Source organism: Lissotriton helveticus, chromosome 1_1, assembly GCF_964261635.1.
Source record: "Lissotriton helveticus chromosome 1_1, aLisHel1.1, whole genome shotgun sequence".
In the NCBI taxonomy this organism is placed as follows: domain Eukaryota; kingdom Metazoa; phylum Chordata; class Amphibia; order Caudata; family Salamandridae; genus Lissotriton; species Lissotriton helveticus.
In genome coordinates, this window is record NC_136057.1 from 451,716,399 (window position 1) to 451,740,233 (window position 23,835).

General features: G+C 46.3%; 1 protein-coding gene across 6 annotated transcripts in view; it reads left to right on the forward strand.

Moving 5' to 3' along the window:
* PHF21B (PHD finger protein 21B) overlaps positions 1-23,835 on the forward strand; it is a 428,073-nt gene that overhangs the window by 363,127 nt on the left and 41,111 nt on the right. For 5 of the 6 annotated variants that reach the window (XM_078673842.1, XM_078673840.1, XM_078673844.1 and 2 more), the window contains 3 exons: positions 531-878; positions 8,754-8,888; positions 10,688-10,739. In XM_078673842.1, coding sequence (XP_078529968.1) covers positions 531-878; positions 8,754-8,888; positions 10,688-10,739 — 535 coding nt within the window. The remainder of the gene's footprint in view (positions 1-530; positions 879-8,753; positions 8,889-10,687; positions 10,740-23,835) is intronic. The other variant, XM_078673841.1, reaches the window with a different exon arrangement.

The window sequence follows — 23,835 nt, forward strand, 5'->3', positions numbered from 1 at the left end:
AAGCATAACATAAGAGCCCCGAGTTTATGAAACTGTCCGTCTGTCTATTAACCTTTTATCCTAACACAACTAGCTCTATGTCTGTCCACCAACCGCGCTTGTTGTTGTGTTCTATGTATGGGGTTTCTCTAGAACACTCCAGGCTTGGAATCTGGCTGAACTAGAGAGTTGTAATCGAAAAGCACTATGTTTCTTTAGCAGCATAAATACAGGAAGACGTTTACTCAGTAGTGAAGTAGGCCAGAATTAAGGTAAAAAGATTAAGCCAAGAAACCAGCTCTTTTAATGCATGGTTTCTTGTAAGTACTGCTCGTTTAAAAACACATGGAAAGTATCATTGCTAGTTAATGTGTTTTTGTAATCAAAGCTGCTTCATTGAAATTGAGTACAAATACAACTATTTGTTGAAAACATTTAAACAACAATACAGCAAACAAAGCATTTTCAGTCAGTACGTTTTTAATGCATATTTGTTTTGTATTGCTTTCAGTTTAGGTGATTTGAGAAATGTTCTGTTTTTCTGTCTACAGGTTAGGCCAAAGAGCTTCATGCCAGACAGCCTCCCAATTTCCTTATGCAGAGACCAACATTCGAAACAGTCGCCTACCTTTCAAAAGGCAACAGTTGTAAGTGTAAAAAACCCAAGCCCCGCCCTCCCCACTGCCAATAACACAGTCAGTCGCACTCCGACTCACAATGGCCAATCGCAGAATGTTGTGGAGTCTACGACAATTTCTCCAGCTTTAAGCAGTGCCGGTGTGGCCTACGCCATTATATCCACATCCTCCAACAGTGCAACGCCTGTCAACACAAGCGCGGTCTCCGTGGTCAGTGACGGCATCAAAGTGCAGCCACTCCTCTTCAGTGCTGAAAACAAGGTATGTGTTTTTTAAAGTTGTGTTTAGAGTGAACAAGGTTCCAGAGCAGTATACTTAGCAGCTTTAGGAAAGTAGTAAACATAGAAGCAACCGTCAGTGAACAAAGTAAATACATTTCACAAGGACTAACAATCGAATTTTCAATGCTGCAGTGTTTTAAACAGATGTAAATATCAAAATTCAAAGTAAAAATGCAATTCAGGAAAAAATGCACAAGGGAACGAGATGTCAGATATCAGTGGGGTAGCGCATATGACATGGGTCTTAATGCATGCTTTGATGGGAAAAGACAGCCATAAATGGGTAATCAGGCCCCTTAAATGTCTGCGCTGGCCATGGCGCCCTGGCATCTGCTGCACTAGTGATAGCTATTTTTCATCCAGATAAATTCCACAATCGACATTAATACATTGAAAACAAAAAAAGAAGGTATCTCTCCAACTAAAAACGGGGTGAAGAAGTAGGACCTATCAGCTAATAGTTGGAAATGGAGAGAGTCTTATTAATTGACAAACTTGTAGTTTGCGTTTAAAAGACTTTTCACTTGCCCCCTTGTAATGGGCAGTCTTATATTAAGTGCATACACACCTTTAAACTACCTAACGTTTATAGTTTCATGTGTACCACTGTTGGGACGGGAAGTCTCCTGCATGTCTCTGAAGAGAGTGCTTCCCCTGCCTTATGCTAATCTCCAGGCAAGTCTCTCAAAAGCTACTGTATAGTTTCTAGATCCCTACCTCAGTGAGCATGACAATCATACATGTCCACTGAGGGTCTCCCTGTTTACATGGATTGATACCCTAGAGCTTGGCTCTGAGGTCAGGGGGGCATGTCTAGTGCACCCCTATTTTTCAGAGAGTGGCTACTGCCCTCTCTATTAAGGCTGTGGTAGACTGACAGTGGTGGCAGCAATAAATCTATAGTCTGGAGGGATGAGTCCCTAGGCACCCTCCTGACCAAGTCTGTGCAGTTTGCCATGCCGTTGGGCCTGTTGCCTTTGTCTGACTGATGTATGTTTGAAAGTCCGTGGGTGTACAGGGAAAGAATGGTGATTTGAGCCAGTGTGAGGAATGCGAGCTGTTCTGCTGGACATCCCAGCTCCCCCGACCCCTCCCTATTTCCTTGGAAAGGCCTGGTGGGCTGGGGTAGACACTCAGCTCTTATCTGGGTTTAGCTGCACTAACCTTGTGGAGAGGACCCTCCCCCACTGGTCAGGGCCTACTGTGCTGGAGTTAATTAAAATTCCTCTCTAGGAAGTTGCACAGCCTGATACCAGGAAGGGACCTGGTGCATGCTTTACCCATGCATTGAACACGCCATGAATCATTTGTGATTGGAGGTGTATTCAGGATGCAAAAGTAGCAGACCCTCTGATTGGATCAGCCTATCAATCAGAGGTGATAAAAGTCTGGCCTGAGTGGTCAGCTGTTGTTCAAGACTGGTCTATGACTGACGTGGCGGCCACACCAGAGCCGCCTGAAGATAGCCAGGCGGGACCTGCAGTGTGAAGGCAGGAGATAAGACTCTGTTCACTGCATCTGCAAGGAAGGCATCAGCCACATTAAGGACCCGCTATTCTGTGAGGCTTAGGGGAGCCTGCGCTGTGGACCAAGGAAATTACAGACAGCTGCCCAAGGTATGGAAAGGAAGCTTACAGCCCATCACAGAGGCTGGTGGAAAGAAGCTTGCGGCACATCAATTAAAGCTGGTGGAAAGTACCTTGCAGCACATGAAGGGAGCCAGAGAGGAGGAAGCTTGATTCTAGCCGTTGAAGGTGAGATCAAATTCCCTCTAAGCTCCTCCCCTGCGCTGTGGGAGCCTGTAGAAGCAGTAACTGGGAATAGAGGCCAGTGAAGCAGGCCCCCACCTTTCTTTTTGTGATCTCTGAGGGTATCAGGGTGAACTGGCACTCTGTCCAGCCGCTACCCTCCTACAGCTAGCCATTGGCTACTGGACTAGTGGAACTCCAATAAACTGTGCCAAGACATCAGGCACCTGTGATCATATCCCTGACACCACTAGAGTGGTGTCCTCACTCACAACGGGAGGGCACTTCTGTTGCTTTGGGTGGGGGGTTATGGGGCTGATCAAGAACATTTGACTTCACATCATATTCTGAAACTATATCCTTTCAATCCCAAGATTGGTATCAAGGCTCTAGTGAATAAGAGCAGCACTGTGTAACATGATTTGTAATATGCAATGCTTACTGTGTGTTTTCATGTTAACTGTGTTTTTATAATGCTTGGAGTCTAGGCGCAATAATACTGTTTGGGGCTGAACTCTGTCCCAGAGGGTTGTAGAGACATCTGGTTTTCACTGTTTATCCTAGTTTAATGTGTAGTATAATTATCCTGTGTGTATTAAAGTACTTTTCTTTTATAAAAAGTAAAGCACTGACTGGACATTGAGTTTATCAGCTGGTGGTACGGTTTACACTGTATTCTGAATGTCTAACCCCACCTCACCTCCTTGAATAAGCCTTGGACTGCTCTGTCTCGCTACCCTGAGAGAGTCAAGTGCTGGAGAGGAGTACTTAGTTATCCAGTTTTGGGTCCACTAGTACTGAGGCCCCAGGACGCCAGTGAGGGAACACTCCAGTTGATGCGATTGGAGCGCAGTTACCCCTGAGTGCCCTGGTGCCCAGGAAGCCGGGTCTAACATTGGTGGCAAGCTGTGAGGGATCACTAGACTTCAGGCTCAGTGGACACTGAGGCCAGTTGATAATTCCAGCAGATATCCGTAAGCTATATATAAAATGGCAGATAACATTGGAGAGGAATTGGAACTGCAGAACTTGACTGTGGAGCAATTAAAGCAAATGTGTGCTGAAAGGGGGTGGAAGGTCCCAAGGTCTAAGGACAGGGAGCACTTGATTAGCCACATGACAAAATGCTTTGAGCAAGAGGTCACTGTTGTGCAAGAGTTGGAGAGCACTGTTACCACAAGCCTGCCAAGTCGGTCATTGCATGCTTCTCCTGTACCAGCCCCAAGGCATTACCCAAGGCTTTCCCCCAGGTATTCCCCTAGACCTGCACCTAGACTTTCAACTCCCCCTATCTCCAGGGCTACCTTTTCCCCTGCCCCAGCATTCGCCTCCTTAGGAGGGACTGAGCTAGCAGAGACCCTTAAACTTCAGCTCAAACTCCAGAAAGCTAAGGATTTAGCAGAGGAGAAATCAAGGTAGTTTGAAAGGGAGAAGCTAAAGATGGCCCGCTAGGCAGAAGCGGAGCAGCGAAGGGTCAGGCAGGAAGAGTGGGCTTGGAAGGAGAAGGAGAGGGAAAGGGAGAGACAGGAGAAAGAGAAGGAGAGGGAAAAGGAGATGCTGGAGAAAGAAAGGGAGAGACAGGAGAAAGAGAAGGATAGGGAATTGGAGAAAGAGCGGATAGCCCTGGAGAAAGAGAAGCTCAAGTTAGCAGCTGATAGAGGGCTTAGCTCTGTGGATGGTGAGTCCACTTCAAAGTCCAGGGGAAAGGAAAATACCACCAAGGTACCAAAATAATTGATACACATGTATGTCCCTGGCACTGATATTCTCAGTTGGATGCGTGCCTTTCATCTAGCATGTAAGGCTCAAGGTCTTAATGGTCAGGCCAATGCAGCAACTTTACTGAGTCGCCTCCCTCGGGAAGGGACTGAAGTGATTGTAAGGATGCCTGAGAAAGACAGTCTGAAATATGAGTGCATGAAGGATGCTTTGATTAGGCGGTTTGGGTTGAAACCAACCCAGTACTTGCAGAGGTTCCGTGAGAACAAGAAGGCAGAGGGGGTTCCTTTTGAGAATTGGGTCCATGATATAGTGAGAGACTGGAATGAGTGGGGGAGAGGGATGGAAGCAAATGATTACCAGTCCCTAAATTAGGTGATGATTGCAGAGCGCCTCCGGGAGGAGTGCTCTGTCCCACTCAGACAGTATCTGTCTGACCTTCCTGAGGGGGATCCTGAGAAACTTGCAGTGATAGCAGATAAGTGTCTTGCCAACAGAGTGAACAGGGAGCAGGGGCAACCCCTTATTAAAAAAGCCCAAGGGGCAGAAGAACTCCCAGCAGGCTGACCCTAAACCAGAGGGGAAGGTCCAGAACGGTTCCCAAGACTCTCAGTCAGGACCAGAGTCTAAGGGGAACGGGGCCTCTAGTCAGTGCCAGAAGGGGAAAGGAGGTAAGGGTCCTTTCACTCCCACGGGGATTAAATGCTATAAGTTCCACCGAGAGGGACACTTAAAGCCAGACTGTCCAGTGAAGGACGTGGTGCCAGTGGCACCCGTGATAGCAAGTGTGCTTTCAGTGGGGGCAGACATGATGGGAGGCCCAAGTGAGTTTAACTTAGTCACCAGGGACATCTGGGAACTTGACCCAGAAGCCCTTAAGCATATTCACTATAACTCAACGGGGCATATGAGTGTGGCAAGTATCAATGGAAGGAAGGTTCCTGTCATAAGGGATACTGGTGCCCACAGGACTATGGTTGAACGCAAATATCTCAAACCCGAAGAGATCATTCCTGGTTCCAAGGGGTATGGACTTGTAGCTAGTGGTGATGACATGGAGTACCCTCTTGCTAGAGTGCCGGTAGAGGTGAATGGCAAGAAGGCCATGGTCAATGTCGGGGTGCGAGAGAAGCAGGGTGCTGGGGGCTTTCTGGGAAATTATCTAGTTGAACCCGGGTTAGTACCAGGCCCTGAGGCCAATATGGCCTGGATTTCATCAGCTGTGCTCCCTAGGGCACAGACTGAAAAACTGCTTCCTAGTGGTCAGCTGTTGTTAAAGACTGTCTATGACTTACGAGGCGGCCACACCAGAGCCGTCTGAAGATAGCCAGGCGCAACCTGCAGTGTGAAGGCAGGAGATAAGACTCTGTTCACTGCGTCTGGAAGGAAGGCATCAGCAACATTAAGGACCAGCTGTTCTGTGAGGCTTTGGGGAGCCTGCGCTTTGGACCAAGGAAATTACAGACAGGTGCCCAAGGTGTGGAAAGGAAGCTTCCTGCCCATCACAGAGGCTGGTGGAAAGAAGCTTGAAGCACATCAATTAAAGCTGGTGGAAAGAAGCTTGCAGCACATGTTCGGGCTGGACTGTTCCCATGGGGCACAGGGTCAAGACTGATTTGCATATGGCTGGGTTCAAACTGGAAAGGCTTGGTGAGCAAAAATACGATGGATTTAGGCCCAGATCTCTGTACTGTGGTGAATGTATGACATTGTTCTGCATTCTGTCCATCACCTGTTGTTTTTGCATTGTCACCCCGAGTCGGACGGGTATGCTCTCACGTGATTCCCGTGCTCTCCATGCCACTGGAATCAAGCTATCCAGGCTGATGAGGGCTGAAAGCCCGAAACCGGTCCTTGGATGCTTGTTTCCAGTCCAGGGAGGACCTGGCTTGGCAGTTCCTGCTGGACTGTTCCCATGGGGCACAGGGTCAAGACTGATTTGCATATGGCTGGGTTCCAACTGGAAAGGCATGGTGAGCAAAAAAACGATGGATTTAGGCCCAGATCTCTGTACTGGGGTGAATGTATGACATTGTTCTGCATTCTGTCCATCACCTGTTGTTTTTGCATTGTCACCCCGAGTGGGACGGGTATGCTCAGACGTGAGTCCCGTGCTCTCCATGCCACTGGAATCAAGCTATCCAGGCTGATGAGGGCTGAAAGCCCGAAACCGGTCCTTGGATGCTTGTTTCCAGTCCAGGGAGGACCTGGCTTGGCAGTTTGGGCTGGACTGTTCCCATGGGGCACAGGGTCAAGACTGATTTGCATATGGCTGGGTTCAAACTGGAAAGGCATGGTGAGCAAAAAAACGATGGATTTAGGCCCAGATCTCTGTACTGGGGTGAATGTATGACATTGTTCTGCATTCTGTCCCTCACCTGTTGTTTTTGCATTGTCACTCCGAGTGGGACGGGTATGCTCAGACGTGAGTCCCGTGCTCTCCATGCCACTGGAATCAAGATATCCAGGCTGATGAGGGCTGAAAGCCCGAAACCGGTCCTTGGATGCTTGTTTCCAGTCCAGGGAGGACCTGGCTTGGCAGTTCGGGCTGGACTGTACCCATGGGGCACAGGGTCAAGACTGATTTGCATATGGCTGGGTTCAAACTGGAAAGGCATGGTGAGTAAAAAAACGATGGATTTAGGCCCAGATCTCTGTACTCGGGTGAATGTATGACATTGTTCTGCATTCTGTCCATCACCTGTTGTTTTTGCATGTTTTTGAACTTAGCATGATCCTCACATAACCGAATGGACACAGCTCAGAGAAAGGAAAGGATATATATTAACTGTTGGTGGCACCTTTACATTAACTTTTCATTCATACAACAAAACAGTGATATATGGAACACATAGTAATATCCACATGAACTGCTAAGTTTTAAATGGCTGTGTAATTAATTGAGTTAGAATTGATGTACAGCTTTGGTATGACTTGAATTGTGGTTGTAATGATCACAATGTCTCTTTTAGCTCGTTGTAGGTATTTTTCGGGTGGGGGTTTACATCAGTGTACAAACAAAAGCTTATGGATGAATAAAAGACGACAATATTTGAGCTATCACGTCTATGATCATTGTAATGTATATGTCTGATTTCCTAGCGTCTTAGCAAATGCGAAGACGCTCTGTGCTATTTTCAGTGGTTGCACAGTCCAAGCCACTATTAACAGAAGGTTTGTGAGCACTATGGGAGTGCTGGCTGTGCAGATAGCTCTCTGACTAAATAAGCAGAATCTGAGTGCTTGCTGCTTCAATATTGTGCTGGCCTCAGCCCTTCGTTTGTGGTGCAGAGCAGAATTCACCTAAACTAGTATGAACTTAAATATCTATATCTGACTTATAACTGTAAGTTCCTGAGCTGAAGTAACAGGGCCATCAATATTCAAACATTTAGTGTCACAAATAGCATCGTCTAAATTGAACATGAACTCCCTTAAAACCAAACTCTCCTTCAGGCAAATTTAGCACACACACTGCACGCGTCCAGGCCATCTGGATTTAAGTACTCTGAGTACCATACAATTGATATTTCAACTATGGTTGTTTTTTGAGTACTGCCTGAGGTATAAATGCCTTCAGAAAGAATACCAAAACAGCACAATGCTAAAACAAGCAGTCAGACCAAGGCAGAGAGAGCTAGGCTGAGGCAAGAAGGCAGGCGTGGGCCAAGTGAGAGGTTGGCATTTAAGATGGCTAAGATTTCTTCCACCCAACAGCTTTCTGGCCGACTATGTGCACTCAATGTTTAAAAGAAGTATCTCGAATTAGCACGACAGTTAGCATTTTAAATAATTTTGGTAGTCCTATAATTCAAGAAAATACTTTCACTTCTCATTGTGATCAATTTATTTCATTTCAAATAAGTGATAGGCTCCATTAAAGCCATTTATCTACTTAATGTTAAGTTATGAATTACGACCATTAATCATTTACTCAATCAGGGTTTCTGCTATTTTGTAACACTAGTAAATGCCCTAAGACAATTTATCCGGATTATTTTTTGTTCCAATTTAATTTCAAAATGTAGTGTAATTGAGGTGTGTTCTGTTCTGCAATTTACATCTACAAGTCTGCTTCTCTATGCTTGTAATCACATGCTCAGTTATCCCTACGCTACCCTCAACTTTGTGTTTCTTTGTTTGAGGAGTGTGCTTAGTTACTTGTTTACAACTGTAACATTATTTGACCCAGATATTTATTATTGAAAATATGAGATAACCTGAAATTAAGAAAATGGAGATCTAATATGTACACATGATTATTCTTTTTAGTCATTTTACAGTAGCGTGATATGTACCCTTGCCTAATTAACCTGGTGGAATAAGAAATGTTTATCTTTCTTGGCATTTTAATGCATATAATTACAGCTTTGTTTTACATGTTAAAGGTAATTATTATTCAACCTCAACTTCAGACACAGCCGGAAAACAATGTAGAAATCAAGAAGGAACACGGAAGGCATCCAGAAGATACAACACATGTAACAACTGTTACTAGAAAGAAAAGGGAAGAAAATCCAGAGGTAATAGAATAATGTAAAGAATATTAATTGTACGAGCACTTTAAAACGTCCACAGATAGACAGTAGATAGTTTTGCTGGCTTTTTTGGTATAGTTAGAAATTCAAGTTACTGTCTTTATTTTCCTGTGGGCTGCCGTGTCACAAACAACAGTATAAATGTATTTGATTATTTCTGCATTAGGCATCACAAATAATTGTCAAGAGTGCAGGAGGTTGAATAGTTGAGGCGAATTAGTGGAGAAAAGTAAAGGGGGGGGGGGTAATAAAGTGAAAACTGAACTGAGAACTAGTGCCAGATGCAAACGCGGAAATGAAATGGGAGGAGAAAGACAAGAAAGAGGAAGAGATACAAAATAGTACTGAGGTGAAAAAGGAGGGTAGTATGAAGAGTGAACAAAGCAGGAGTTGAAAGAAACGATAACAGAACACCATGGAACAAAGATAACCTTTTCACTCGCCTCAGTTTCTCTCGGATTTACACCACTGATGCAATCTCTGCCGTTGCCACTTATGATGGAGCAAGTGAATACACATTAAAGCCAAGGGCATTGACATGCAGTGGCATGGTTTCTTAATATAGAGTTTCCTGACTTTTATAAGGGTTGCTTAGTAGGAATAGGCTATATTACTCTGAGGCCACAAAGGGTCAACTTGTATTCTGTAGGTAAGAGGTTTTGTAATTATTCATTCACAGTTACTGGTACGCGATAGAGACTTTGTTAAAGCCACATTTACTTTCTCTTACTTCCTTTACATCAGTAGACTTGCCCCTGAAATTTGTGGTTCTGGTAATTTTGTTTCCTTGCCTAAGGGTTGAACGATTGATTGAGTAGTTCACGTATCACAGAGGTTCATCTTGTAGTCCAGAAGAAGCTGTTCCTACCACAACCACATTTCTGGGGATTAGAACATGGTCAGCAGGAACTTTTCCTTGTTTGTCAAGAAATGATTCAGTCATTTTTTAGATCTTTCTGTTCGAAAGTATAGGAAGTGGAATGTTGCATCAATCTCTTGCAATTACCGTCCTGGGTGGGTGGTGCAACTGACCACTGATTGGGTATACACAATCTTTTCTACAGAACGTTAGCGCCTTGTATACGGTCAGAGATTTATTCGTGCCACATGCAAAAGTATATACCTATCCAGGATGGAAATGTGGAGCCAACACCCCCAAAATCGGTTTGGGTGCCCGAGAAGGGATGTTCCTCCAAAGTGAAAACGATTCTTAATCAGATGTGCAATGCACATTTTTTTCAAGTATTGTGCACTGATTGCTTCGCAGGAGTACTTCTGGGAAGCTGTGACTGTCACAGGTTTGCCGGAATCCTTTGGAATCCTTCGAAAACTCAAAACAACATGGTAAATCTGCAGGATAGAAAAAAGGAAAGACACACACAAGTAAATCTGCCTGGTCCTCTTAACATTTAGGTGAATCCATTTTAGCTTATTAAACCACGAGCTCAAAACTTCCTTGCAGGACTACAGACGGCTTTGGTGAACACCGGTTGTGAATATGTAGCCTGCTGTTCACAGCTCACCTTTACTTTCTTTTAGACATTGGGTATTATCTTTTCTGCTGTCCAAGAACTATTTATGATTGTGACATTGTCATTTGTTTAACTTGCATGCTTCATGCGGAATGGAATTACCGCAATTAAAAAAATGTGCACTTAGTACTGCATTGATTCAATTATTGTTAGAAATATATCAATATAAATTATTTTTAGTTCATTGTTGAATTGGTTCTAAGCAAGTATATAAAATGTTTTTAATATGTTCATTGTATTCTTTCTGTTTAGAAAATTGCCTTCATGGTTGCACTTGGCCTGGTAACAACCGAGCACTTGGAAGGTAAGCTAAACCCCATGTGGCCAATTTATTATTCCCAGCCATGCTCACTGCCTAGTTTTTTTTTCTTTACATTTAATATAGATTGTTTTCACATTTGTAAACTGGCATTACCAATCATATCCACACATTTGCAACGTGTGTGGATTTAGCAGTATTAACAGGGCCGTTCCCCCGGTGCGCAGCAAGGTTGGGGGCCGGTTTTGGGCCCCCGGGGGCCGTTTTTATTACAAGACCGTTTTTGCAACAAAATCGGCGGAAAACCGGCCCCGGCAAAGAGCTCGCTCGCACCCCCAACTAGGTGGTTGGGTCCGGAATTGTAATCTCTTTTCTCCTTTTTATTTCATGGCCCAAGTGGGCGTCGACATACCACCATTTGGTGCCTTTCGTGGCGTTGACGTGCTTCCTCCGGAAGCTTCCACCTTTGTTCGCCATCTTCAGATTCTTTTTTCTGCCGTTGGGTCTGGATCATTACCGAAGTGTTCCAGAGTTTTGGAAGAGGGATCAAAGAAAAGAGATGAAAATCCACGAGAATCAACATTTTCAACGACACCAGACTTCTTCAGGTCAGGTAACCGGGACGACGAGGGAGAAGGTTTTCGACCGAGATCTCGACGTTCACTCGCAGGGGGCTCCCTGAGCGCTGGGATGGACAAAACACCTTTCAAGTTTTGCACCAATTGCCTCTACAAATACGCCCAGAAGGACCAGCATCCAGTCTGCAACCTCTTCCTGCCGCTCGACCACAACAGCAAGAACTGCAACGCGTGCTCAGCGTTCACATGCAAGACCCTCAGAGTAAGAGCGAGGCAGAGAAGGGCATACCACACCATGCAGGGGCAATGGTCACCTCCATCGCTCAGAGACTTGGAGAGGAAGACAACATCGCCGAAGGACCAGAGGACTGCACGGTCGTCGAGGTCCATAAGAAGACGTTGAAGGAGGTAAGGGAGTTGTCGACCCCTAATCACTCGAGCGACACTCTAAAAGGTGAAGCTAAAGCCCCGAGCGACACTCGTGGGAGTGAAGCTAAGTCCTCAAAAGGAGCATTGCCGCCGAAACACTCGGCGAAGGCAACAACAACCAAGGACAGTCAGCCGAGCGGATCCTTCGAAAAGGACTCCCAGACAGGGAATCTAGGTCATCGAAGGTTGCCCTCAAAAAGGACACCTCTGCGCTGAGAAAAGAAGGGCCAACATCTACTTCGACGTCGACGGCCTCGAATCGAACGGCTCCAACTCTTGACGCCGAACATGCCGCCGAGATGAAAAGGAAGAAGAGGAGGCTCGAGGCCAAAATGGCGAGCATCCTGCAGCGAAAAAGGGACTTTGACGAAGAAATTAGCCAATAAAGCATTCAGTCGAAACCCGCACTCGAAGTCGAAAGAGAGGACAAGGACGCCGAACCTCCGAAAACGCCTGAACAAGTCGAGAAACAGGAGGAGGAAGTCTATTATTTCGAGGGAGAAGACGATGAGGATCAGCAGTCCTACCAGAACTCTACGTCCTGGGAGGCACAAGACTTGGAATGGCAGGATCTCAATTCCGAATCGCCGGAAGAAGGGGTAGACACATTCCCTTCGAGGCCTTCACCGCCAGACGACATAGGGATCTACAATATGGTCATCCAAAAGGCGGCACAGACATATGAGGTAAAGATGGAGGAGGAGAAGCCCAAGGCATGTTTTCTCCTGGAAACTCTACTGCCTCAACAAACTAGGAGCCAGTTCCTGCCCATGCTCCCTAGTGTGTTGGACCAAGGTAGAGAGGCCTTTAAAGAACCAGCAGTATGCAAAGCTGTGACTCCAAGAACGAAGAAGAAGTATGAACATTCCTCAAAGGACCCTGCATACATTCAAGGGTCAGCACCAGCCGATTCCATAATCACTGCAACGGCTAGGAAAAGGGCCAATGTACCTACTAATCCCGGACCACCTCCAGACAAGGAGAGTAGAAGGATGGATCTCAACCGGGAGAAAGGTGGAGAGAAATGCGGCAATCCATTGGTGCATCGCAAACTCCAACGCCCTGATCAACAGGCACGCATACCAGCACTGGGAGGAAGTGGGGCAACTCCTAAAACATCTACCAGACCAGTACCAACAAAAAGCGGCTCACCTGGTAGAAGAGGGCAAAAGCATGGCGAACACATGCTTGAAATCGGCCTTGGATGCTCCAGAGACGTCCAGCGGACTAATGATCTTAGGAGCGACCGAGAGGAAACATGCATGGCTCAGAATTTCTGGATTCAAGCCAGAGGTGCAAATCAACACACCTTTTAACAGAGAGCAACTGTTCGGCACACCAGTTGATGACAAGTTAACGAGGCAGCAAGGTCCATGAGAGTGCTGCAGTTCAGAGGGATGAGAAGGGGTACACCCACAAGAAGACCAGGTGGCAGGGGGGGCAACGTGGATACCACATCGCACCAAACATTTCAGCAAAGCTATCAAGGGAACAACCAAGGCCAGCAGCAGCAGGGATAGTAGCAGTAGAACTGGCAGTACCAGTCCCGGGGCCAGTCCTTTCGAGGGTGCGCAAACGGACGAGGACAGACATGAAAAGGAGGCCAACAACCTTCCTCCAAGTGACTTCACCATGAAGCTAACACCCACCCTAGCAACACCTCGGGTGGGCCCAAAGACATTAGGAAAAGCAGCAACCGGACGTTCCACGTCAAACAGTACCTCGAACACACCAAACCGGTAGGTGGCAGGATTAGAGACTTCATCTAGGAGTGGAGGAAGGTTGCAACAGACAAATGGATACTAAACATCATACTTATTTATTTATTTTCGGAGTTTTATATAGCACTTACAAGACCCAGGGTATTAGAGCGCTTTACAGCATACATAAAAGTGAAAACATAAGCAATAAAGTACAGTGACAATCAACAAGGATATTGGGTACCAAGAGGAACGAGGTCACTGTCCGGATGGCGGTTGAGGAGAAATTCTTTCAGTTGTCTCTTGAAGATCGTGAAAGAGGGGTTCGTGCTGATGTGAGTAGGGAGAGAGTTCCAGATTTTTGGGGCATTCCCAGAGAAAGAGCAGGAGAGGGCTTTTTGTTCGTCTTTTTGGGGGGATTAAGAGGAGTGAGTTGGAGCTTCTTAGGTTTCTTGTTTGACCAGCTTTTGTGAGTTTAGCAGCGAGGTAATCCGGTTTGCCTGTGTGCAAGGCTTTATGTGAGAGGCAGGCCGTTTTGAAGGCGCAGCGTGCTTCGATGGGTAGCCATTTTAGGGCCTGTAAAGTAGGGGTGATGTGGTCAAATTTCTTGGTCCCTGAGACCATTCTTGCTGCTGTGTTTAGGGTGCCCCTCAAGGGTGCTGTGTTCTTGCTGTCCCGGTTAGAGTAGCATTACCATCGTCAAGTCTGGATAGAACTAGAGATTGGGTTGCAGTTTTTAGGTCATTAGGGGTATGAAAGGTTTGATTTTGTTGAGGAGTTTTAGGTTGTAGAGGGCGCCTTTTACTGTGGATTTGATGAGGGAACTCATGTTGAGGCTTGGGTCTAGAGAGATCCCTAGTGATTTGACCGAGTTTGCTGGAGTGAGTTTGCAGTTTAGAGAGGTAAGGTTGTTTAACCATTCTTGGATATGAGCGGGTTGCTCGTGATTTGAGAAGACAAGGATTTCAGTTTTTTCTTGGTTGAGTTTGAGGTGGTTGAGAGTTAGCCAATGTTCTACTTTTGAAAGAGTTGAATTTAGGCAGAGGATGTAATTGATGGAAGAGACTTTGAGGTACAGCTGGGTGTCGTCAGCATAGAGATGGTAGTCGATGCTTGCTTGTTTTAGAATGGCAGTGAGTGGTTCCATGTAAATGTTGAAGAGTGTAGGGGAGAGGACTGAGCCTTGAGGAGCACCTCGAATTGAGAGGGTGGTGTCGGACATTGAGTTTTTGATTTTTATGAGTTGTGAGCGGTTATGTAGAACATTGCCATCAGCTCCGACGCGTTTTTGTAGGGCGTCTAAAGGTAAGTTGTAATCAATACCGTGTCAAAAGCAGCTGAGGTCGAGGAGGACAAATAGGCAGCATTTGTTGGAGTCAAAGGTAGTTGTGAATGTCGTCTGTAATGTTCAGTATAATGGTTTCTGTGCAGCATCCCTTTCTGAACCCTGATTGGTGTGAGTCGAGTAGGTTATTAGATTCCAGGTGTTAGTTCAGTTGGGAGAGAACACATTTCTCCAGGATTTTGGCTAGGAAAGGGAGGTTGGTGATGGGCCTAACATTTTTGAAGTCATTTGGGTCGGCCTCAGGTTCATTTTAGAAGGGGGGGTGTCTTGGCCTAGTTTGAAGCAGTTGGGCATCGGTCCGTTGTTTAGAGAGCTGTTGATAATCTTTGTCCACAGTGGGGTTAGGGTGAGGTTGAGGTTCTTGGCTAGGGAGGTGGGTAAAGGGTCTTTGAAATGGTTGGAGGGTTTGGAGTTAGCAATCACATTAGAAATGTCCTCTTCGGAGAGAGGGTTGAAGTCTTTCCACTGCTTGGGAGGGGATGGGGGCAAGGGTGAGGGCTGACTTTGGGGGTCGATGGAGGAGCGGTCTCGGCTTCCGTGAACGAGAAGTGGGCTGGGGATGGGAGAGGTTTCATTAGGGGCGCGGATTTACTGTGTTGGGATTGAGGGTGGTGGTCTAGGGAGAGCTCAATATTGGAGATTTTGTCATTGAAGAATTTAGCCAGGTTGTTACAATGCAGTTTGTAGGCAGGTGGGTTAGCTTTGGTGGGCTTGGAGGTCTGTCTCTGGATGATGTTGAAAAGTTCTTTGAGGCGGTTTTTGGGTTTGTCTAGTGCGTTCCGGAAGAAGGAGGCTTTCTCCTTGATTGTGTTTTTTTGTAGTTACTGCGTTCTTTCCTGAGTTGGGAGAGGTTGATTGTGTATGGGTTCCCTCTCCAGAGTCTCTCAGCGGCTCTTACTTTTCTTCGTTCGGAGTTAAGGTAGTTATTGAACCAGGCTCGGGAGGGGATGTCTCTAACTCTTTTAAGTTTTAGGGGGGCTAGTTGGTCAAGGGCAGTTGTCATTGTTTTGTTGTACAGAGTGGTGAGCTCGACCATGTTGAGGTTGTCCGAACAGGTTGGGAGCAGTGATGTTATGGTTTCTTGAAGGACAGGGAGGGAGATGTCTTTGAAATTTCTAGACCATTGGTGGGTGATTTGAGACTTGATTGGAGGAGCTACTGTTTAGTTGATACTGAAAAGGATGTTGTGGTGGTCTGACCAGTTGATTGGGAGAATGTTATTTATGGTTATAGTTTCGTTTCTGGCTATGATAGCATCTAGGAGAGAGCCCTAGTTGTGGGTTTGACCTTTGCAGTGTTGGGTGAGCTCGTTTGTGAGAAGGAGTTCATTTAGGGACTGTGTAACAGTGTCATTTTCATTGTTCCAAGGGAGGTTAAAGTCACCCAGGATGATGTTGCTAGGGAACACTGAGTTAGTAGATCCTAGATTTTGTCACTGAACGCCGGAGAATTTCCTGGGAGGTGGTAGCTGAGATGGCATTTTGTTGTTTGGGCGTGTATGAAGGTATTCGAAGGTTGAGAAGGAGTGAGTTTTGAGTTCAGCTATGTTGATGATGTTCTTGTGGATAATGGCAATGCCGCCACCACGTTGGTCAATTTTGTCTTTTTCAATGATGGAGAAGCCAGGGGGGACTAGGAGGTCAAGGAGCGGGTAAGATGTTTCATTGAGACAGGTTTCGGTGAGAAACGCAATGTCCGTGTTGTTACACAGTATGGCATCAGCCAGCTCTATAGCGTGCTCGGCTGCGGATCTGCAATTTATAAGCATGCAGTTTACCATGTCGCTGTTGGAGTGGGCTGGGGGGGGGGGGGCTTGGGGGATGGTTGTGCGGTGGGAGGGACATTTAGTGGGCCTAGGTTGGGGGCTGTCTCTACCTATACCGGTCATTACTTGGATGTGAGAAGGGGGGGTTAGGGTTTCTCTGGGGTCATAGGTTTTAGCGAGTGTCCATGCCTATCCCGGAGACATATCAGGGGTCGTTCTTTTTGGTCTGATGGATTGGGAGTTGCGAGGGGAGGAGCCCCAGTGTCTTCAGATTAGGCTGTTGAGGTGGCTCACTGGTGTTTGAGAGGGAGGGGAGTATTGGATGTTTGGAGGGGGAGGAGGGTGCAGTGGTGTTGAGAAGGATTTTGTTGATGGCATGGGTGATTCTGTTGAATTGGCTGTGAAGTAGGGACAGGTTTTCAGTTATGGTTGAGAGGTGAGTCGGGGACAGAGGTAAGAGGGAGTTAAGTTGTTTTTCTATGCGTGTGAGGCGCTCGTTTATTACCTCCATTGTCTCTGGGGTATGGGGAGGAGTGGGTTTGGGAGGCGTAACTGACTGGGGCTGTTGGTTGCGACAGGGGCTTTGAGTGTTGTTGCAGTGAGAGGGAGGGGAGGGGTTAGGTGGCAGGTTAGGTTGGGGGTGTGGGTTGGGGCGGGAGGGTCTGGGGTTGGGGGTTTAGGTGAAGTGGAGAGACGTGTGTCTTCTGATAGGCGGTAGTGGGGGGATTGTGTAGGGTATTTCTCGAGAGAGCAGGTCTGGTTTTGTCCGATGGTCAGGGGTAGGTTGGGCAGGTGCTCGAGTTAGTGTGAGTAGGGGGATTGGGGAGGATGTGTTGGGGTGGCTGGGTGGGGGTGGCTGGGTTACTGATTTATGGGGTGGGAGGTGTGGTTGGGTGGGTGGGAGTGGGCGATAGAGGGCAATCTTGCGAAGTTAGGTAGTTGGGGGCTAGGGGTAGGCCATCTTGCCTGGGAGGGGGGTGAGTCTATGGAGTTAAGTAGTTGGGGGCTATGGGTAGGATTGGAGTCCGGTCTTTCCGGGGTCAGGATGGAGTTTTGCAGCTTGGGAAAGGTGAGTTCAAATTGGTGTAGGTTGAAGTCGTTGGCTTGGACCATGATTTTGCCATTTCTGTAAAGGGTTATGGTGGCGGTAATTGGGAAAGTGGGAGACTTGGAGATACTTAGTCTTTGGCCGTGGGGGATGTTGGTGGCTTTGGTAACTTGCAGGTGGTTAGTTAGGTTATTTCTCCATTTGGCTTGGTGGGTGGTGTAGAAGATAAGGTCAGTTTTAGTCTTGCCTTCGGAGGAGTTGTGGTAGAGGTCGGCTATGAGGGTTTCATGGTGTTGCTTGAGTAGATTGTGTTTGAAGATTTTAGTGGCGTTAGGCGAGAGGTTGGGGGGGTAGATGATGGAGGAGTGTGGGCCGTGGGGTTTCAGGTTGTAGGGCGGACGTTGGGTGGGGGATGACGGGGTGGTCTGGTGGGGGTTATGGTTGGTTGCCATCTTTTTAAATGAGGGGTAAGGGGGGTCAGGCGGGATGGGGAGGGGGGTTTCGGGATGGGTTAGTGGGATGGGTATGTCAGGGGTAAGCTGTGTCTTGTTGCGCACTGCATTGTCTGGAGAGGTATGTGTCAGTGGGGGGTGGAGCCGTGTGGAGATTGGTTAGGGAGGGAGTAGGCTCGTAGAATTCCTACTAGATATAGTGAGGAGAAGTGCCAGATGACTGGAGACAGAGGGATGGGGGAGCACCCGGTGAGCAGCCTGCGGTGAACTCAAATGATGGTGGGGTTAGAGGGTAATTCGCAGGGTGGCCTAGTTACTGCTGCTGTGGGCGAGGTGAGGGGGCACTATCGTGCTTTAAGGTGCCGTTGTCGTTGGACCTGGGGGAGTGGAGGAGTTGAGATTGGCGTCCTTAGGATAGATGGTCTCTTGTCTCACTTAGAATTGCTCCATAGTGGGACAGATGATGCCTTGCCTCTCTTAACTCAACAGTATGGCCATAGAGATTTGAGAAATATTTACGGTAGATCTTGATATTGTGCCATCCTAGAGTGCATTTAGGAGGGAAATTGGTTGAGTGCCCATGCCAAGATAGCCGCTGCTGGGGTTCTGTTAGTGCTCTTTTTATTACTACTTTGGCACAGCTCTCTCGGTTACAGTCTTAAACAGGAAAGCATTTCATGACTCACCCAGTTGTTGCGGGGGCAGTCGTTCAAGATGGGGGCTCAGTACCTTTTTATTTTTATCTTCATTTTTTTCCTTTATTCAGTCTCCGTGGCATTCGGAGCCCAGGGCGCAGTGGAGAGCTTCCTGGTTCATAATGTCACCGCCGGGCGCCATTTTAAAGTCAGGCGCCCGACTTCAGGAGCTCCCGCCTCGCCCAGCGCCCGACTCCCGTCGTGTCTCTACCAAAAACCGCCGAGGTCGGATCTCTGGGGCAGATGGGTGGCGGGCGCAATCCGCCTCGGCCACCTCAGACTCCCGCTGGAATCCATCGCACAGGCTGGTAGGTGCGCAGCGGACCTCCCGGTGTGACCCGAACTCAGGGATGGGAGACCTGTGGTCCAGTGAGAAAGCAAGGGTTGGCCGAACGGGTCCATTACCCTAGCACTGCTCGGGGCTGGGGTCCGTCATAGCGCTTAGTGTCCGCCAAGGGGCTGCTGGCGCTTTTCGGTCAGCTTCTCTACATCCTCCACGCTTTCTGCTCCGGAAACACGGTGACACGTCCCCAGCACGCTCCGACATCGAGGAGCAAAACCAAGAGCCCCGGGTGCGCAGCGATGCACAGGACACCTTCCTGGCAGTCCAGGCAATGCACCTGTGTGCTTTGGTCGTCGCGAGGAGCAGCTTATCAGATGAGGAGAGGTTCCAAAATATTCTTCAGATGAGTGCCGTCGTAGCGGATACTGTATTGAGCTAGAGAAAGAACCTCCAAACAGAAAACCAAGAAGCAGGGCACACTCGGCAAAGGAACTCTCACTTTTGCGAATAGAGGCGCAAGAACTACTCAGTAAGGAGGCGATAGAGATAGTGCCTGACAACCAGAGGAACAAAGGGGTCTACTCAACTTACTTACTCATGCCAAAGGTGGACGAAACACTAAGACCTATCCTAGATCTAAGGTTCTTGAACAAATTTATAAGGATTCAAAGATTCAAAATGACTTCCCAACAAGAGGTAATACCACAGCTAAAACAAGGGGATTACATGGCAACTATAGATTTAAAGGACGCATACCTACACATCCCCATCAACCACTAGCACAAACGTCTACTAAGGTTTGTGATCAACCAAAGTCACTACCAGTTCACAGTACTGGCATTCGGACTCAAATCCGCACCAAGGGTGTTTACAAAATGCCTAGCTGCTGTCCCAGCACACCTACGAAGGCAAGGAATAAACGTATGCCCCTACCTCGACTTCTGGCTCATAAAGGCAAGTTCGTACAGCCAATGGATACAGCAGCAATGGTCACAGGCAACAGGGAGTTGGGAAGATCTAGTGGTTGTCACACACGCAATGCATCAGGAAATAGTGTGGTGGAACAAGAAAAACATATCACTGGGGAAACCATTCACACAACCAACTCCAACAGTGACCAACACATATGACGTCTCCCAGCTGGGGTGGGGCGCGCACAGGAGCAGCAGGATGCGGTCAAGCACATCAACTACCTGGAACTAAAAACAGTGTTCCTAGCCTTAAGCCTTTCAGAAGGAGCTGTACGGAAACAGGGTGTTGATCCAAACAGACAACACCACAACCATGTTCTACATCAATAAACAAGGAGGAGCACAATCAGTAGCACTATCAGGGCTAGCACAGGAAATATGGAAATGGACCATTCCACTAAAAATAGACCTACTAGCAATACATCTCCCAGGGAATGACAATGTGGAAGCAGACCGACTCCACAGGCAGACGTCAGCATCCCACGAATGGGAGATCAACCAACAGGAAATACAGAAAGTATTCCGGAAGTGGGGTACACCACAAATAGACCTCTTTGCAACACACCAAAATGCAAAACGCAAGCACTTCGCATCGAGACAACCAGACCATCGGTCACAAGGGAATGCGCTATGGATAAGTTGGTCAAGGACATTTGCATACACTTTTCTCCCAGTATTACTGTTACACAGGGTACTCAGCAAATGCAGGATCAGCAACATGTTGCTGATACTAATAGCACCTCACTGGGCCAGACAGTCATGGTTCTCACAAATAGTGGAGATGGCGCGTGCACCAGCACACAGATTCCCAAAACGAAGGGACCTGTTAACAATGCAGAACGGAAGGTTGCGACATTCAGAGCTAGAGAACCTCAGCCTAGCGGTATGGCTCCTGAAGACCTAGAGTTTGCACACCTCAAACTACCGGCAAGCATGATGGCAGTGCTCAGGGAGACAAGAAGACCTACCACAAGGACGTGCTACGTAGCAAAATGGAAAAGATTCTCAGAATGGTGCATTAGGGAGAAACTGCAAAGGAAAATCACAAAAGAGTCAAAAGTACTAAAATACCTAACATATCTACTGCAAAGTAAACTAAGCTACACATCCCTAAGGGTACCCTTAGCGGCCATAGTGGCTTACACAAGAGGAGAAACAGGGAAAAGTTTCTTCACCTCCCAAGTAGTAAAAAGATTTCTAGTAGGAGCGAAGAGAATCGCACCTCAAAACAGAATGCCAGCACCAGCATGGAATCTCAATGTAGTGCTAACTCAATTGATGAAGGCACCATTTGAGCTGATTCACAAGGCTACACTGCCCATGCTCACGCTAAAGACGGCCTTCTTAGTGGCTATCACATCACTACGAAGAGTAAGTGAGTTGTAGGCGCTAAAATTCAAGAGCCCTACCTGCAGATACACAGTGATAGGATAGGATTGTAATTAGAACAGACCCTCACTTCATGCCAAAGGTGGTGTCTCGGTTCCACATCAACCAAACAATCCCTCTTTTTCCAAAAACCAACCACAAGCACAGAAAGAGAGCTGCACACACTGGACGCTGGGAGGACTGTGATGCACTATATAGAAAGGACAAAGGAGTGCAGAAATACAAAGCAACTCTTTGTTTCCTTCGCCAGCAGTTTTTTGGGACGACCAGTTACCATAAATACCATTGCACAGTGGATTGCACAAACCATACAACTATGCCACAAACAAGCAGGGCAGCTGTTACAAGGAGCAGCTCATGCTCACTCTACAAGGAAGAAAGGAGCAACAATTGCGTTTCTAGCCAACACACCAATTCAAAACATTTGCCAACCTGCAACATGGTCTTCAGTGCACACATTCAATAAGCACTACTGTGTAGATATCCAAATGAACAAAGAAGCGCAAGTGAGTCAGAAGGTCTTACAACACATATTCAATAACCAGTGCTCATCTTCCACCCAGCCACCACAATAAGGACAAACCGCTACAAAGTCTATGCACAGCATAGTGAATCCAGAAAGATTCACCCTGCAAAACGTATAGTTTCTTACCTGTCGGTGTAGTTTTGGACCTTGAAGACTTTCCTGATTTACTAGCGAACTCACCCTCCTCCGCCAGAAAGATGAGACAGAAAAAAAGGGATTACGAATTAAAAAGACTTTCGAAAATAAGAAGAAAGACCAGAATAGCACAAGACGAGAAAAAAAGAATCTGAAGATGGCAATACATCGACGTCACGAAAGACACCAAATGGTAGTATGTCGACGCCCACCTGGGCCACAAAAAAAAAAGACTAAAATTCCGGACCCAACCACTAGATGGTGGAATAATGCACAGCATAGTAGATCCAGAAAGTCTTCAAGTTGCAAAACTACACCGACAGGTAAGAAACTATACGTTTTTTGGTAAGCTAGGACAAAATGATGCAATAGGAGTGATTGAATTGCAAAGCATGGAAGAGGGTATTTTTGTGGTATATGGCAGGAGGTAAGGCAGGGGTGGAATTTAATAAAATATCTACTTGTCCATGGGACCGGTTGCTTCATAAATCTCCTTGTCCTCTAAAAAGGATTTCTGATGATAGCCTCTCCTGTTATGCCATGGCTAATACTATATTAGGGTTTCAATTCTAGCAATTCCCTTATTTTGCCAACTTTCCACAGATCTAAATACTGGGACTGGAAGTGGTGTTAAGTAATAGTTCCAGGGTTGTAATGTGCTTTTGAGTCCATGCAAACCTATTAACTTGCATGTTTTAGGGGTTTACACCAGCTCTTCTCTAATCTTTCCCCAAATTGAGAAATGTTGGAAATTTACTCCTGATAAGGGCAGAAGTAAAACTTCTTCCAGGGTTGGGGAAACAAGTGGTTGGAGGGAAAGTGAACTTGTAAATGTTCAACAGATTTTCGCATGAGCAAATCTACACATGCATATTTGTTCGTGTTAAAATGCAATTACCATATATTTTCTAGGAGTACGATTTCCTGGTCTACTTCTATGAATTATTGTACATTCACGAAAGCAGTAAATCTGCACTTATGCAAGAATATTTACCTTGGGTGCACTTTTGTGACAGAATTGGGCGCCTAATTAGGGCTTGAGTTAACGAAGCCCTTTTGTTTGTATTAAAATTCTTTCTCTAGCTTCACTGTGAGTGATATCATTCTGTTCTGATCATATCGGCACACAAATTAGTTTTGTTCAGTGCGAGGGACTACTGTGGCAATGTGTGTGTTTTTTAGAACAAATCCTATAATTGCTTTTAGTCAATGTTTGTTATAATGGTGAGGGCCTGTCATCTCCCATTACAATAAAGTTTTATAAAACCATGTCAAAACAAGACACACATTGACAAACCAAAACGATAACTTCCAATGTCAGACCTATTGACGCTGCCAATGATTTATTATTTTCATGTTCGGCACAATTTTCTTCAAACTGGTTGCCCTGATTTTCAATTCTGAACATTTTTGGGGAATACTAGCATGGATTAACATTTTACTAGCTGATTCTTCAGAGAAATGGTACCTAAAATTTTCACAGTACTTTCGGAATGCATCATTTCCTATTTGCATTTTTTTTTAAACATTTTATTTTGAAAGAAAAGAATCATCAATCTTGTTTTCAAGTTTCTGCAAATATTTGCATCTAACACATTTTTATACTGGAACCACTGTCAGCAGTGCAGTCTGAGCTTCCAACATTTCCTTAGAGCACTCACACTAATAATAAAGGCTTTATATTACTGAGCCGTAAATACAAGTTCAAACAGCATTAACATATGGGCACAAATATTACCTTAACTACAGACAAGTCCCTCCCTGATCCATAATGTGGTACTGTAAACTAGCAGCCAAAGGTTTGTGCTGCCAGTGGTTGGGCCTA